The sequence below is a fragment of the Eutrema salsugineum genome, unplaced genomic scaffold, assembly GCF_000478725.1.
Source record: "Eutrema salsugineum unplaced genomic scaffold, Eutsalg1_0 scaffold_6, whole genome shotgun sequence".
NCBI classification, from domain to species: Eukaryota; Viridiplantae; Streptophyta; class Magnoliopsida; order Brassicales; family Brassicaceae; genus Eutrema; species Eutrema salsugineum.
The window spans coordinates 3,169,833-3,187,023 of record NW_006256547.1 but is presented as its reverse complement, the minus strand read 5'-3'; the positions used below and the strand labels follow the sequence as shown (position 1 = coordinate 3,187,023).

The 17,191-nt window shown below is 36.5% G+C and overlaps 4 protein-coding genes across 4 annotated transcripts; 3 read left to right on the top strand and 1 right to left on the bottom strand.

Annotated features, from left to right (window-relative positions):
• Nucleotides 1-242: 242 nt before the first annotated feature.
• On the bottom strand, nt 243-3,086 carry LOC18012301. The gene is made up of 7 exons (XM_006394630.2): nt 2,712-3,086; nt 2,499-2,630; nt 1,751-2,290; nt 1,412-1,488; nt 1,166-1,301; nt 843-1,046; nt 243-502 (listed from the first exon to the last, which is right to left on the bottom strand). Exons 1-7 carry the CDS (start codon nt 3,084-3,086, stop codon nt 443-445), a joined length of 1,524 nt encoding a protein of 507 aa, XP_006394692.1. The 3' UTR covers nt 243-442.
• Nucleotides 3,087-3,337: 251 nt separating this feature from the next.
• On the top strand, nt 3,338-5,261 carry LOC18011844 (histone-lysine N-methyltransferase ATXR6). Its single transcript, XM_006394629.2, has 6 exons — nt 3,338-3,609; nt 3,958-4,041; nt 4,140-4,369; nt 4,485-4,585; nt 4,691-4,906; nt 5,094-5,261. The coding sequence occupies exons 1-6, from the start codon at nt 3,354-3,356 to the stop codon at nt 5,251-5,253; spliced, it is 1,047 nt and encodes a 348-aa protein (XP_006394691.1). The 5' UTR covers nt 3,338-3,353; the 3' UTR covers nt 5,254-5,261.
• A 259-nt stretch (nt 5,262-5,520) lies between these two features.
• LOC18011843 (F-box protein At5g25290) lies at nt 5,521-6,750 on the top strand. Its single transcript, XM_006394628.1, has one exon. The coding sequence runs from the start codon at nt 5,521-5,523 to the stop codon at nt 6,748-6,750; it is 1,230 nt and encodes a 409-aa protein (XP_006394690.1).
• Nucleotides 6,751-13,075: 6,325 nt separating this feature from the next.
• On the top strand, nt 13,076-17,103 carry LOC18012106 (uncharacterized WD repeat-containing protein C3H5.08c). The gene is made up of 8 exons (XM_006394627.2): nt 13,076-13,378; nt 13,817-15,008; nt 15,268-15,358; nt 15,467-15,624; nt 15,719-15,770; nt 15,848-15,927; nt 16,007-16,100; nt 16,180-17,103. The coding sequence occupies exons 2-8, from the start codon at nt 13,872-13,874 to the stop codon at nt 16,683-16,685; spliced, it is 2,118 nt and encodes a 705-aa protein (XP_006394689.1). The 5' UTR covers nt 13,076-13,378; nt 13,817-13,871; the 3' UTR covers nt 16,686-17,103.
• The last annotated feature ends 88 nt before the right edge of the window (nt 17,104-17,191 follow it).

Sequence of the window (17,191 nt, the reverse complement as noted above, 5' to 3'; positions counted from 1 at the left end):
CCACCAAATTAACTGAAACTTGACAGTCTTTAGCTACAAAAACCGTCCGGTTTAATCGAAACATCCGGTTCGCAGCTTTTTCTTTTTAAAGGTTTTCTCGTCTTAATTATACGGTTTATCCTGAAAGGCATAACTAACCGATTACAGTTGCCGAGTTCACTAAAATTTTGATTTTCCAAAAGCCGGTTTAGATTTCTTTTCAATTGTACCCAAACAAAAAACAAAAATTATGATTTGGCTGGTAAACTTTTGGAGATGCTTTCGGCAGTCACTGTAATACATGTTCTACTATTTAATTAAGTTTCACTCACGGTGTGTGCAAACAACACAAGTTACAACACACATCTTTTCTGCTCAGAGACTTTGACCAAAACATCTTAGGAACAGAGATCACCAGAGAGTGACCTGGAACACTTCAGCAAAAGAAGAACTAAAAATTGAATCACTCACTCAACTTGCAAACTTCCATGAACTTCTGAACTGCGTTATGATACTGAGTTCCCTGCAACCACATAACAAACATTAAGCATCTCGCCATCTTTTCTCATTCAATGGTGTATTTTAGAGACGATATACAGATGGGAGCTCAAAAAACCCCTGGATCTAGTTTTATGATAGCTCTCATTCAGTCAACATTTTACGTATCTTCTTAAACTCGTAGTTAAATTTCTGATTTTGATAAATATTCATGGCCAACTGAAAATGACTAGACTAAAATGACTCTTCAATCAGCAAAACAAAAATTTTGTTCCCAGGCAAATAACTCATCGGTAAATGGATGGCCCAGTCAAATGTTGACATGGTATATATGCAAAACGGCAGAAAATGGGTGAGTGACTAACCTCCCAATAAAGCTGGTGGCAGTTCATGCACTGCCAGAATTCTAGATTTTTGTTAAATAAGCAGTTGGGTATTCTTTGGAAACCCTTTGCTGCTTCAATAGCTTCTTCAATGGTGAGCGGTTTCTGAATAAATTTCCCATTGCATTTCGTGCATCTTGACATCAGCTGATCTCCGCTGATCTTTAGCTGGAAAGTCTCTATCACCTGTAGAGCTTAATTTGTTTCAGTGGTAACTCAGAAGAAATCCAGTAAACCAAACCATGCCCCATCACGTATCTTTGCATATACTAGCTTATCTGTTGAGAATTAATGCTTATTTGTACCTCAAGTAGCTGCTCATTTTTAAGAAGGCTCTTGACTCGGTATATTTGCTGCTTCGCCAAGTCCTGGTGTCTCAACAATTTCGTATCTCTTGTCAAAAGAACTCTCTTCTCTTTGCATGCTTGATCAAGCAACTCCCTGTCATTTGTGTCAACAAATCAACAGCAACATTAGGGAAACCTAAATCAGATGTCTTGATCAACCCATTTCACGTAAATATTATAATAGCATCTTTGGAAAAAAAATACCTTGAATCCGGCTTCTTTGATTGTGGAACTGCAGCATCGATCCCCACACAACGTAGATGTTTCGCCAGACCTTCAACCTACAGAGTAGTTTCGTAAGCAACTGATGATATACCACATGGATTATACTGAAAATGGCTACATTCAAGATACAAACTACATTTCAAAGCAGAGAGTTTTGTGGTAAATGCTTGGGGAAAAAAAAATAACTGAAATCTGTTTCAAGATCAGGAAACTTACAATACTGAATAAAGAAAACTGTTTTCTTTCCCATTTTGAGAAAAAAAAGAACTAAGATCAGCTATTTAATAAACACAAGATCGGCAGAAATTATCCAATTACCATCACATCCAAGAGAAATTTAGGGCAGCCATCACCGCCTAAAGATGAATCCCATGGTGGTGGACCTTGCCAGTCCACAGAACCGACCAAATGCTTATCTGTGTTCACAGTCCTCAAGGAGGCACGTCTTCTTGTTTTCTTCTTGGAGATCTTTGGTAGAAGATCAGACTCCTTCAACAGGATCCTTTCTCCATACGTCCTCACGATCTTCAACAGATTCTCATCCATCGGCATAGTGTTTAGCGTTGTTTTTCTAGAAACCACTCCATTGGCAATGTTTTGACCATTTTCAGTCAGTGCTCTAATTACATATGTCGCCTTGCACAGTCTGACCGTGACAATCTGACTGGTACAATCCGATACAGTGAGAATTTCTTTTAGGCCAACATTTATCTCTGAAGGATCTACCACTGTGATTCCTTCAACAAGACTTGCCTTGAATACATCGAATATCTGGAGCAAGCAGTGAGCATCTGTCGCAGCGTATAGTTTCTGTTCTTCTGTAAGAGGACGATGCGACCAATCACTACATTGAAGTTCCTAAAGAATAAAACCTCGTTAAAAAGCCTTAGGTTTTCTCTACCAACTACCATCTACATTTCTTACATTATTTACTTATGAAGATTGCCTAAAAATGTAATCCCTTGGAATGACAAAGCTAGTCTGATCTCTCCGGAGTTTGAGATTATACAATAGATCATTCAAATTTCACTAAAAAGGCAAGTTCTTTAAGGAATCATTGACAAACCTTGGACAGAGAAATGTCAAGCACTTCCTTGCATATAGCTGCCAAGCTCTTGATATCCTTTGGCGCTTTTCTCCCAAACCGTTTATGTTGCAGATGATTGTATATGCTTGTGATATCAATGTATTGTTTCACCTTAAGATGTAAAGTCGAAGAATTTCAATGCAGAAACATAAAACCGGGAAAAAGAAAAAAAAAACACAAGCAATCAATCACCTCGTGGAATCCAACATCACAACCACGTTGAGTGAAAGTCGAGGACAAGTAAACCAAATCCTGCTTGAACCGAAACCCAAGTTTCAACACATCCGGCGACACGAACATATCATTCAACAGCTCCCACAGCGACGGAAGATGAATCGAAGTCAAATCAATAAGGAAAACATCGGAGACATCACTCGTGCCATGACCGAGCCGGCAAGCGACTTGGAGGAGAGTGACTGTTGGGAACGAAGAAGACGAATTAGTGCGTTGAGGCTTCCATTCGGCGTCCAAGGCAATGGCCGTGGAACGAGTGAGAGAACATTTCAGGCGAGTGAACTCGGGCGAGTCGGTGGACGAAACCAGATAGATCCTCTGGTCGGTTTCCATCGTACACAGAAATTCTACTGAAATTACATCTCCGGTTGGTTTTTAGATCCTATTTAACTTATGCCGGCTTTGGTTTGATTTCTCCAAACCGGTTGGCGAAGACCAAAATAAACCGGAAATTAAACCGCGAATCGTAACAGTGGCGCCAAATTTAACCCGGTCTCTATTTTTCCCCGCGAATCCAGAGCGCGAAATCTTTCGGCTAAATCTCACATTTATAATCTCTCACTCTCTTCTCTCTTGCTGGTGAATCGAAAAAGCTCGACAATGGTGGTTTCGCGGCGAAGAAGAACCCAGGCGTCAAACCCTAGATCCGTTCTTCGGAAATCCATGGCGGGTGATTCCGATTCGGATTTGGACACGGTCTGCGAAGAATGCAGCTCAGGGAAACAACCGGCGAAGCTGCTGCTTTGTGACAAATGCGATAAAGGGTTTCATCTTTTCTGTCTCAGGCCTATCCTCGTTTCAGTTCCCAAAGGCTCCTGGTTCTGCCCTTCGTGTTCTAAACACCAGATCCCCAAATGTAAGTTTTATCAACAAATTTAAAAAAAAAAACAATTTTTGTTCTTTTGAATCAGTTATTGCCATTGTTGAGCTATAGATTATTGATTATTCTGGGTTTCGTTATATCTGTCTTTGATTTGAGGTTTGAGGTTTGGGTGTTGTGTGAACGAATCTATTTAGACTATCGGATTATATACTTTTGTTGAATAGATCTAAATACTTGAAATTCATTTGGGTCAATTCGGTGAAATCATAGAAGGAAAAGATTATGTGATACCCATTTTGATGAAATCATGTCTTCTGCTGAATCTGTCTATGAAATTTCATTCCTTGAAATAACTAAATGAATTTTTTTGTAAAAATGCAGCTTTCCCTCTTGTTCAGACTAAAATCATAGACTTTTTCCGGATTAAGCGGTCTCCAGACTCATCTTATATCTCAAGTTCTCCAGGTAAATTGCATCTTTGTAATTTTGCAGATTGGAAGTCAAAATCCAATATCTCTGTCTTGTATTAAGAAATCTAAATCCATAGAATAATGTCTGTGTAGATAGCATTGGGAAGAAACGGAAAAAGACCAGCTTGGTGATGTCAAAGAAGAAGAGGAAGCTTCTTCCATACAACCCTACCATTGATCCTCAAAGGAGACTCGAGCAAATGGCGTCCCTCGCCACCGCGTTGAGAGCATCCAACACAGAGTTCAGCAACAACCTCACTTATGTATCTGGCAAGGCTCCAAGATCAGTAAACCAAGCTGTTTTTGAGAAAGGAGGCATGCAGGTATATTTGTTAAGTTATTGATTATGGTTCTTCTTGAAAATATTTTGCATCCTCATTTGCGTTGTTTTAGTATCAACTCATGAAAGATATGTTTTTTGTATTCAATTTCATACAGGTTCTATGTAAACAAGACGCAGAGACCTTAGCCTTGTGCAAGAACATGATGGATCGCGGTGAATGCCCGCCTCTTATGGTCGTCTTTGATCCTTATGAAGGGTACTTAACCTTCGTATTAGCTTCTGTTTCTACCTTTTTAACTCAAAAGTAATGCATTTAACAATCAAGAATGATATTGAATTAGATGTTTTAAACCTGAAACAGGTTCACAGTAGAGGCGGACAGGTCTATTAAAGACTTAACTATAATCACAGAGTATGTCGGAGATGTTGATTATCTGAGCAACAGAGAAGATGACTATGATGGAGACAGCATGATGACTCTACTGCATGCCTCTGATCCTTTACAGTGCCTCGTTATTTGCCCTGACAAACGCAGTAACATCGCCCGCTTCATCAGCGGCATCAACAATCACACCCCGTGAGTTTCTCTTCCCTTCGATTTGGTCCCTTGTCCGAACAAAATATCTAAAAAGTAATTGAACCAGAACCGTACAGGATGATCCAAGAATTGAACACTAAAAACGGACATTTGAGCTGGAAACACTCTAGTATTTGCTTGTCCTCATTTGTTGTTATTGTTGACATTTTGATTTTGTGAATTGCAGAGAAGGGAGGAAGAAGCAGAACCTGAAGTGTGTGAGGTTCAACATCAACGGAGAAGCTAGGGTTCTTCTGGTAGCTAATAGAGACATATCAAAAGGGGAGCGATTGTATTATGATTATAATGGATATGAACATGAATATCCGACAGAACATTTTGTATAACCCTAACAAGTGTATATATAAGCAAAATATAATCTTGTTCAACAAGAAAACCAAAATGGTCTCTGTGTGTTGTCTTCCCATGCATTTTTAACTGAGCTCAGACCATGAAGCAATACATTTAAGTCGGACCAAAACTAGAAACCTTGTGTTTTATATGTAAGAAAATATTTATTAAACAAGCGAAAGTTTTTTTTTTGTAGAAAGGGTTTTGGAAGGAAGGATATATTTTCACGTTTCAGAAGTAAATCAGGGTTCGTGCAACAAAGCATGGAGACTCCTCCTGATTCACGCCGCTGGTCCGAGCTCCCTGTGGACATATTGAGATCTCTGTTGGAACGTTTGTGTATTGTGGATTTTCACCGCGCTAAGCTGGTGTGTTCGAATTGGTACTTGTGTTCCAAACAAACGTTGCGGCCAAAAGTAGGCAGATCTCCTCCATTGTTGTTGCTGTCTCCAGATGAAGAGGATGGGTGTCGTCTATACAGCCCAGAGGAAGATAGGGCTTACGAGACAACGAGTATTGATTTTTCAGGATACCGAATCCTTGGAAACTCGAGTAAGTGGTTCCTGGTGGTAGATTCTCGATCAGATCTCTATATTATAAACGTTTTTAGCGAGGAGAAGATCCATCTCCCACCTCTAGAATCAATGAAAGGTGGTTATTATAAGCTTGAGCGAGTAGCAGATAAGGAATTGAAATGCAAAGTAATTAGTGAGTCGTATCGATCTGGGGTTGTTTTAACCGCAAATGATCTGAGAGGTCTTTTGTGGGTAGACAACAAGAGTGGAGACTACGTTGTTGTTTGGCAATATGTTGAGCTAGGTAAACAATTTTTAGGTTATTGCAAGAAAGGGGATGATCATTACCGCGAGATTCCAACAGCCAAGTTGGGTGATGTTCGCAGGGAGTTACGAGGCCAACGTGATCTGGTACTCAAAGGTTACAGTCTTTACATCTTCACGTCTTATGATTACATTCGACACCTGGATCTCTCTGGACAAGATGGTTTCAAGGATGTGTCCGAGACCCATAGGTTTCCAATGTGGAGAGATGATTATATGAATGAGGAACTACTCGGAATGACGACCATCTCATGCCGCGATACCATTGTTGTTACAACATCAGGAGAGGCTTTGATTGTCCATAGTAGAGGTTACGAGTCTAACAAAAACTTTGAAAAACATAGGTTGTTCCGCGTGTACAAGAGGGATTCTAAAGATCTAGACCCTGATACCAGAGACACTAGGCTTGTTCAGGTGGATTCTCTAGGTGATGATGAGGCACTGTTTCTTGATATGGGCTTCACTGTACCTGCTGACCATACCCTTGGTATTGAGCCAGACTCCATCTACTTCACACATGATAACCGTCTCCGTCCTGATTGGAGGACTCCACGCTTCGACATCTGTGTGTACAATCTTGCAACAAAGACCACCAAACGCTTCCCGGTTCTCTCCAAGTTTAACCTCAAGGATGCTCGGTGGTTTCTCCCCTGATGATATATGATTCGTGTTGTGTCCTTTCTTTGAGCGATTCTCTTGCGTTTTGTTATTCCTCGGTGACTCCTTTGCTTTGTTTCTTTCCGCTGCATCGTCCTCATGTGGTTGAGCTATTTCCAGACTCTTAATTATCCTCTTTTTTCTTTTCATGTATAATCTATGACATTGCTAAGTGTTTAAGTATCTCAAGACTTATGTATAATTCACTATCTGGTTTCTCCTCGTGCTTCTCACAAAGAAAACCAAAATGGTCTCTGTGTTTTTGTCTCCCCACGCATTTTTAACTGGGCTTAGACCATGCAGCAAGAAGCCTTACTACATGTAAGTAGGACCAAAACTAGAAGCCTTGTCTTTTATTTGTAAGAAAATAACAATCAATGTCGATAATGCAAAATAAAGATTGTTGGTAGGAAGGGAAGAGAAAGGACCACAAGAAAAACAGAGCAGGAATGATGAGAGGAGAGGAGAGAAGAGAAGCATAGTATGGTCCCAAAGTAACACCTAAGAGACTAAAGAGTCTCTGACAGTACCTTCAAAGACTTTGAGAGTTAGCATCAAAAACCCCTTCCTTTCTGATTTCTGCACATCACTAAGGTATCCAACCTCCCTTTCAAGGCCCACACACACATTTTTCATTTCTCCAACAAATTTATTCAATTTTGATGGGATCATACATATTTAAGAGACAACTATTCTAAAAACTCGATTTTTTTCAAAAAAAAAAAAAGAAATTCAGACTAAACAAATAACTTGGCCTCTTGTCTGATTTTTCTTCGATTGCTTTCTTTGTAAAACAAAGAAGTGATTTTGGAGACTATTTCAAAATTTCATTATACAAGGAAAATACGATCTTAGTATTATTTTTACATAATCACTAATCTTATGCACAACATAGGGCATCACCTAGTTATTAAGATATTTTCAAACGGTTGGGTAAAATAGTAGAATTTTAAAACCTGAGACCACATATCCTTTTAAAAAATCAATATCAAATATATGAAAATCTTCATCGAACAACCGATACTATATATTTCAAATTCGACTTATAACAACATAAAATAACTTGTGTATCAGATTAGTGTCTTTTCGGGTTCTATTGTTTTAGTGAAAGTGACAACTGTTTCGGCCAAGTAAATTCCAGCGTAATTACTTTCAGTCATGTTTTTTTACTTATCTTTTTTTTTTTGGGGGGGGGGATGTTTTAAGAGTTTGGTGCCTTCAACAGTAACAAATAACAATAAAAGAGAAAATCATATTTACATGCTTGGTCCCCGAGATAAAAATGATTATTATTTGCAAAAGCTACTTTTCACCCCACCATTTGTTGTCTCCTTAATATTTGGCCCTCGTAACTACTTAACGAACGCCATCACAAGAATTTACAATTTGTTCAAAATCAAACATGATCATTTTTACTAATTCTTCTTCGGTTTTTCTTTAAATCTCACCATTACAGATTCTAAAGCAATTTTTTTTTTTGGGGATAGTAATTTTTTCTTAACGCAATTGGTTAATTATATTTCTCTAATCTTCTGTATCCCATAAAGAAGAGAAAGAAAAAAGGTAAACAATTAAAGGCTTGTTATCAAATACGTAAATAAAAGCTATTTTTCGTTGAATATTGTCCTCACGTGATTGACGCCACTCTTTCTCTAATCGCCGTAATGTTATGAGGCAAAATACTATCATTTCATTATGGCTTTTCTTTGAACTAAGTTTGATCTATTTCTATCTAGTCATTTGTTTTTGGCTATTTTCGGTCTATCTTTGACTGATCAGACCAGAAATGCTTGTCTTTCAATTTTTTTTTTGGGACTTTGCCTTTTCTCTTCACTCTTTCTCTTTCACTCTCAGTAAGTATAGTTTAAATTATGGAAATATATAAAAAAATATCAAATTATCCCCGCAAAATTTCTAACGTAACTTTTATACATATCAAAACTACAAGTCTTTTGTTTTAATGAAGAAACTACATACTGAATCTCTGTTTTTATAATTAGAGTTTTATCAATAAATATGATAAACTGATATTTAATTATAATTTGAATACTAACTGCGATAACATTTTTATGAAAATATTATGTATTTCAAATTTATTCCCTGACATTCTTCATTCCTATTACATCTTCCTTTTTTTGCAATGAACGAATTCAATTAGGTTACATGATAATATAATTAATAAAAAAGTTGAACATTTTGTTCCTTATCTCGAGTCAACTGTTCAACCACAGAAGTGAAGACAAAATGCCAACATTTGTTGGTTTTAAATTGTAAACTGTAAAGTAAAGAAAGTAAACAGAAACTGTTGTTAGGACTTAGGTTATCAGAATAACCAACTATTACCGACATCATTATTTTCTCTTGTTCCCTTATTAGAAAGACAAATATCATTATCACTTTGAAAACAATGTCTATCCGTGCGACTTTGATTAATAAATAATTAATGTCGGGCTGTCTTTTAATTAGGGTTATAATCTCTAATCAGTGTCTCCCCTCTTTTCCCTACATTTAGTGTTTCTAATTGGGATCATAATCATTTCTTTCTTTAGAAAAGAAAAGGCTCAAATTGCTACATAAGACACTACTTTATTTTTTTACGTCCTATACACCGATCCAAAATATTGGACAAATTACACTTTCAACTTTACAAGTCCATAAACTCAGTAAGCAGACAGAAATAAGTAATGTTTTAATACTTAAAAATCGATAGTTGCCTAGTTGATCGATCGATGGATGATCGACTAACTACAAAACCGATTAATCCACATTATATTTTAGTGACTCTTTGAAAATAGTCCTCATATTACTGAATAATTTTACCGACAGTTTTTTGAAATTTCATTTTGCTTTAACTCACTCTCTTTTTCGTAGAAGGTGTAATTGTCGTTAATTAAGGTTAAAATGATGACAATAATTATGTGTCCACGGTTGGGAGTTGGCCCCATTTGGCTACCGACGTTTACTATTCTCTACTTTAAAATTAATTTGTAAACCGTTTGATCAAGCATACTTCTACGAATTGATCTTTAAATTAAATCACCAACGTCGGTTATGTAATCATATTTCAAAAAGCTTTATGTTTTTGTTTGAAATGTAGACATTGCTTAATGGGTTTCGGCCAAATTGATAGGAAACTTAGAATAATTTAACATAATGTTCACAATTGACAGTGGTTTTGACTTTAAAGACTAGAAACAAAAACTTGAGTTAGCCAGATGATTTTCTTAGCTAACCACTTTTCATAAAGCATCGGAACATTATTATCGTCCTTACATATCTAATTTTCAAAGCATCTTCTTAAAATCTAAGGTAAGAGCTAAGTTATGTATTGTTTAAAGATTTATGTTTTGCCGTATATATGTGTATAATATATAGATAACGAACTTCTGAGTTCGATTAGAAATTTATTGTTTTAAGAGCGTTGGAAACTGTCAACAAAGATAGTTAAGAACATATTTACTCAGGCTCGGCTCAAAGAAAATCATTACCATTGAATGAAAGAAGGGTTATGAGCAATTGAGCATAACTCAAAGAAAACTAATTAGACATTTTTGCTATTTGTTTTTACAAAATAGGTTCTTAGAAACTAAAGCTATTTAAAAAAACAAAAAATGGACCCAGTGCAACCTCCGACACCCGTAAAGAGCTAAACATGTGTTTACTATCAAATTTTGGAAGTTTACATATCAAACAAAAATCGTAAATAAAAAGATTTCCTTAATACATTTTAGAGTAATAATAGTATTTTATGCGATATCAAGCCATTTATTTAAAACACGCATGAAATCAACATCCACTTATTCATAATTTTTCCACCACATCATTTTTGCAAACTAACCTCAAAAAATGTTTCTACTTTGTATTTCCCTTTAAAAGAAAGAACACTGTATTTCTTTTCAACAACATTTTCAACCATTTGTATTCTCGTTTATATTCATAATTAGGTATAGAAAGCCTTTATATTTATATATTATGGAGTTGGTAGAATTATTAATTTACAAATTCTGTTGTTTATCCTTGTTCGAATGGAGCAAGCTAGAAGCTGGAAGAAAATGATGTCATTGCTAACAAAGTAACGATCCACACGCATTTGTTTCCTAGGAGTCTATATTTACTAGTAGTAATAATTTTGTCGTTTTGGTTACCTTAGTTACCTGAAGAAACAAAATTAGAGAATATATTTAGAAAAGGAAAAAAACAGGAGCAGTTGTGTCGGGCTCAAACGGAGACAAAAACTAATTTACTAAAATAGTAAAAATGGACTAATCTTATGAGCACATATAGTTGTAATGTTTATACTTGTGTCTTACCTAATCCGTAAAATATCCATACACACGCGCAAACATAATTTTATATATATATATATATAATTTTATATATATATATATATATGTGTAAAAGAAAAATAAGTTCGCGTAGCATTTCCATTGAGTTTTGAACCAGTAGCTTTAATTAGTATAGAACCTAAATTATTGTTTCAAACGATATTTTGTTCAAAATATATTATTGAAATTTAAATTCAATAGTTTTTGTTGTTGTTGAACTAACAGTTTCAATAGGTTACGTTGTTTAATAGTTAAACCACCCATGAAAGATAGACATGGTAAACATATATGTAGCTTAGTTTAATAGTTTTTTGTTTGGCATCGTTTTATTATATATTTATATTCTCCCAAATTATTTCTTGATAAATTATACAAACTTGGGAAAAAAACGTAATATATATATATATATATATGCAAACATGAAGCACCTAACCCCACCATGTTTACTTTTTATAATAATAAAACCTTCGATGTTATGCTGACTTACTAAACTAAACAGTTTTTTCTCATTCCGAAAACTAAAAATTGGTCGTTTTAAATATCCAATATTCCTAAGCTATAAAAATAAATTAGTCATCTTGTAACTTTGTTATACCGCAATTCGTATAACTTCTTCTTTAATTATAAATATATGAAAGTGTTTATGATTTAATAGTATGCAGATTATAATGTTGAGTACTCCAGATAAAGGACTAAAAATTCTAAAAATCATGCAAGATATATTATAAAAACCAATGTCTCGTAAGCTGCATACAAGTGAAATCAATCCCCTGTATACAATAAATCAATCATCTACGATCTCTCAAACATAATCTTGTTTATTCTTCTTCGAAAAAAAAAAAACACAAACTTGTTTATTGTTGTATTAAAAATGTCGATCGTTTGAAGAATACCGCAACTGTAAGTTGTAACTAGGATACTCGCATAGCTAGTTGTTATCATAATCAATAACAAAAACTGATAAGTTTATAATTAATAGAAACAACTCATACATGTAGTTTTAATGACGAAATCTGCTGGCAACACCACTGATGAAAATAACAGCTCAAGATAGAGATATATGGGAAGCCTAAGAAGATGCGAAAAAGGTCCAATGAAATTGTTGTGCGATCGACACAACTGCTGGCTGCTGGGTGCAGGCGCGTTTTTCACACGGAAAAACCAAAATATGATTTCATGAATTAATAGCTTCTAATTTTGTATGGTTTGATAATCTAAGTACTATAATAAGTAAAAAAAAAAATCAGTTAGTGGAGTGGTTTAAACCATTTTAGCTATTTTCTACAAACTGGTATACGAAATACTAGGATTTGATTTTATGAGTGAACACCAAAGAAGGAACGCGTAATACAATATAGTGATTTGTATTGATATCATTGATTTGTTTTACTATTTAGATTTAAGTCATGTATGATATGCCATCAACACATGTAACAACTTAATGATATTAAAGTAAGGAAATGATTTATAAGGATTCTAAGTGAAATTTTAAACTAATCCAAAATCTACATTCCTTAATGTATTTTGGCAAAAGTCAAGAAAAGACACGTTTAAAGTAAATTGAAATTAGATCTAGACCAAATTAATACCTAAGTAGTTTATTTACATAATTAAGCTAATGCTGATATTTTTCTCTTGAATTATATAACAATACTCTATAAAGGTTATTATTTGGATGATTTTTGTTTCTGGATTGACTAGATTAATACACTGATAAAGTATTCTTATATTATTCCAGATTTTCGTCTATATCTGTATTGGGAGCTGATAAAACAATGCTTGTATTGCAAATAAACAGATGGATGATTTTGCCTGAGAAAAAAAAAAAGAGAGAGAAATGGTAGACTAGAATAAAATCAAATAAAATCAAATAAAATTAATTAAAATGACGGTAAGGAGAAATGGAGAATGAAATAAGAAAAAGCGATAATATTATTAATGTGACCGCATATATTAATATGAGTAAATTAATGTCCTTCCAAATCAGATTCGGACAATCTCCCAAACTTAAATTAATTTCCTTCTTCTTCGTCTGTGGCACAGATTCTCCCTTTCCTTCAATCTACGCTTCCTTTTTTTTTTCTTCTTGTTTTTTTTTGTCAGACTAAAAGAAAACACCAAAAATCAAAAATCAACTTAGTTTTGTTTATTCTCAAAATCCGTAAAACCAGAGAAGAGAGTGAAAACAACTTCTAGATGTCTCATGGGCTCTTCTTGTTCTTCGCTGTCTTCGTTTCTTGAGCTTCCCAGCATCATCAAATAAACCTCGTAGAACCGCATAAAAAACAAATCTTTCACATGTAAGAAGTTATTAGCAACAACAAATAAATTGAAAACAAAAACCTTTTCGTCGATTTAAAAAATTTCTTAACAAAATCTGCATCACTGCATGTCTTGTCCTTTCGTTCTGGATTCATATGATTTTTTTTTTTTTCTTATGATTTGATTCTTCCAAAATTTATCATTTTGAGGTTAGGTTTCAGCTTTAATGGCTTGGAATTGAAACTCGATTTTCGATCCAGATTTCCTTTATTTTTTTGTTTTTGATTTTACTTCTCGATTCTTTACATTTGATCGGGATCTATGTTGTTCGATTGATTCTAGGTATTTATGTATTTTTTTTCTTATAAAAAGCTCTGCATATATTTTCCATTTATCAATGTTCTTTCTTCCTCTGATTATTTTACTAATTTCTCTTCTTCCTTCTTCTTACACTTGGTTCTCATTTATTTTCTCAGAAAAAGGAAACAACTTTCTCGGTTGTTTTCTCTCCAGGCAGCTTTAAGAATCAAAATGAGAGGAGAAATGGAATCTGTAATTGAATACGAAGAATCTCGGTTTTTCGACGCACAAGACGAAATCGCATCATGTTCCAGTACAATCGAGTACGATGAAACTCCATCAACCATCTCTGGCGATTTCCAGTACGATGTTTGGATCAAAAGCCCAGGAAACGCTGAGGAGCGTCGAGAGAAGTTCTTGAACTGGATGGGGATAAGTGTGAGCCAAACTCATCACGAGGAGGAGCCACCTGAATCAGGCAATGTGGATCGTTTCTCAAGCTCGGTTAGTGAAGCAGCGGTTTTGAGGAGTTTGAAATCAGACGACGAGTTCAGCTCTTGTCGATGTGATTCTTCTGTGTTTAGTCCAAGGGAGATTGTAGATAGGATTGTGAAGGAGGAGGGTTTGTGTAAAGAGGAAGAAGAAGTAGATGTTGGGAGTTTAAGTAGTCGAATGGTTTTGAGGAGTTTGCGTTCTGATGATGATGATATTAGCTCTAGCCTTTGTTCTGGATCACCTGCATCGGGTCTAACAGATAAGATTGTGAAAGAAAATGGTGAAGAGATTGAGTTTAAGTCACCAAACCCGCCTGCAGAACAACGAGATGTAGGCGGAATCATGAAGAGGGTTAAGGAGAGATGGTTGGGTCGGCTGAATAGAGTGCGTAACAAGGAAAGATCTGCTGGTGAAGCTGCGGTTTTGGGGAGTAGGATCGAGAGAGTTAAGGTGAAGGAGTTTAAGAAAGAGACCAAGGAGCTTTCTGCTCTTTTCAAGGGTCAAGAAATACAAGCTCATGAAGGAGCGATTCTCGCTATGAAGTTTAGTCCTGATGGCAGGTACCTTGCAAGTTCCGGTGAAGACAGGGTTTTGCGGGTTTGGAGCATTGTTGAAGACGAAAGATGTGATGAACATGACGTTCCCAAGATGGATCCCTCTTGTATATACTTTGAAGTGAGCAAACTCTCTGAGTTGAGACCTGTGGCCGTAGAAAAGGAGGGCATTACTGGCTCATTGATGAGTCCAAGGAAGACAACAGAGTCCGCTTGTGTTATAATTCCCCCAAAGATTTTCCGGGTGCTTGAGAAACCAGTTCACGAGTTTCTCGGTCACAGTGGTGATATCCTTGATATCTCATGGTCCAAGAACAATGTGAGTTTGCTTTCTTGGACTTTCCTTTATTTTTTACATTAATGCTTTGAACCAGACTCTAGGTTGACCTGCTCTAGGCTTAAACAGCTTCAAGAATTGTAGAGAGTTGCTTTCTTGAAATAGCTAGACACCCTTTTCTATGCATGTTTCGTTATGTTTTGAGATCTCAAAAACACAAGAACGTAGATTCAGTCCCTGTATGTGTAATCTTGAACAGAAAAACTAGACCGAGTTGCTCATTCTGTGATATTGGTGGCAGCGTCTGTTGTCAGCTTCTGTAGACAATAGCGTTCGGCTTTGGCAGATTGGCCGTGAAGAGTGTCTTGGAATCTTCTCTCACAGTAACTATGGTAATATTCTTCTCCTCTGTATTTACGATAGCATTGCTCGTTGTGTATTGCTTTTGTTTCCTCCCCTGTTAGTAGATCATTCAATCAAAATGTTTTGCAAATTTGCAGTTACATCTGTGCAGTTCAACCCGGTTGATGATGATCACTTCATCAGCGGTTCAATAGATGGAAAAGTTCGCATCTGGTCAACTTCTCAGTGCCAAGTTGTAGATTGGGCCGACGCTAGAGGCATTGTAACCGCAGTTTGTTATCGCCCAGACGGCCAGGTCTGACTCGGAAGCCAAAAATCCTTTCTTTTATTTATTTAGTCGACTCAGTTTGTTTTTCTTTCTAAAACAAGAACACTTTGATCTGTTTCAGGCAGGGATTGTTGGAACTTTGACGAGCGAATGTCGCTTCTACAACGTATCAGGTAATGCTCATAGATGATTACACTACGCACACATGAGATTTGCTTAGAAACCTGTAATTCTTACATTCTTTCTTCAGGCCACTGCCTTCAACTCGATGGCCAGATATGTCTGCATAGCAAAAAGAAGTCCGCAAATAAACGAATAATCGGCTTTCAGGTGCATTTTTCTTCTCAAATTTGTTTCCCAAAGATTGATTTTTTGTTTTTTCATGATACTGAACTAGTTTCTTCCGCAGTTTGATTCAACCGACCCAAGCAGAGTAATGGTTGCATCCGCAGATTCACAAGTCAGGATCATTAGTGGTCGCAACGTTGTCCATAAATACAAAGGTAAATGCTTTTAAAAGCACATTAATCGAACAAAAAATAAAAATCTCGAATTCTGAAATGTGTGAATGTATCTTTCTAGGATCTCGAAATGCCGGGAATCAAATATCGGCATCTTTTACAGCAGACGGGAAGCATATAATCTCGGCGTGTGACGATTCCTCCGTCTACGTCTGGAACTGCATCGAAAACGATCCGGAACCACCGTCTCCTGGTTTTTTCTCCTACACTAAACGACTCAAAATCCGATCCTTTGAGAAATTCTCCGTAGATGTTTCAGTCGCTATCCCGTGGTGCGGATTCGCTCCTGTAATCTCCGGCGGATCTGAGCTATCGCCGTCGCTCTTCTCTTTGGGACGCGAGTACGTTCTCGATTCTCCCAAGGGATCTGCGACTTGGCCGGAGGAGAAGCTGGCAAGCTCGTTTTCTCCGGTGAAGGCGATCCGGAGATCGCATTATAGATTTCTCCGATCGTCGTGCCGGAGAACGTCGGAGTCTTCTCATCTTTGGGGATTGGTTATAGTCACCGGCGGGTGGGATGGACGGATCAGATTGTTTCACAACTATGGTTTGCCTGTTCCCGTTTGAAATCCAACGGCTACGAAACGCTGCTTATTGTCGAAAACGTTGACGTATAGTTTATACTCCGCACTCGTGTGTCGTCTGGTGAGCCACATGGTGAAGTTTAGGAGTTTTGTTCGGGCCCTATGTTTGGGCCTAACACGTTGGCCCGTTTACCCGGTGGTTTGTAGCTTGGTCTCACCAGGTTTGGACTTAGCCGGAGCTGAAGGTTTGGAATTGCTTCGGAGGTAGGGGAACGAGAAAAAATGAAGAAAGGGTAACTCAGATTTTTGCCTTTTTTATCGTAAAAAAAGTTATTATTAGTATAATTATACTTGCCTTTTTTTGTAAGTTAATAATATATAGGGGAAATGTAACTGAGGCCCGTCTTTTTTTTCCGTGTAAATACCATGGTTTTATTTTTTGGTACAGAATAGAGTATTATCAAAACTTGAATCAAAATTTCCTCTCCAGAATGGCTTAAGAAACAAAATTTTAATAATTTATTTAAGTTTGCTGAGAACAATATTCAG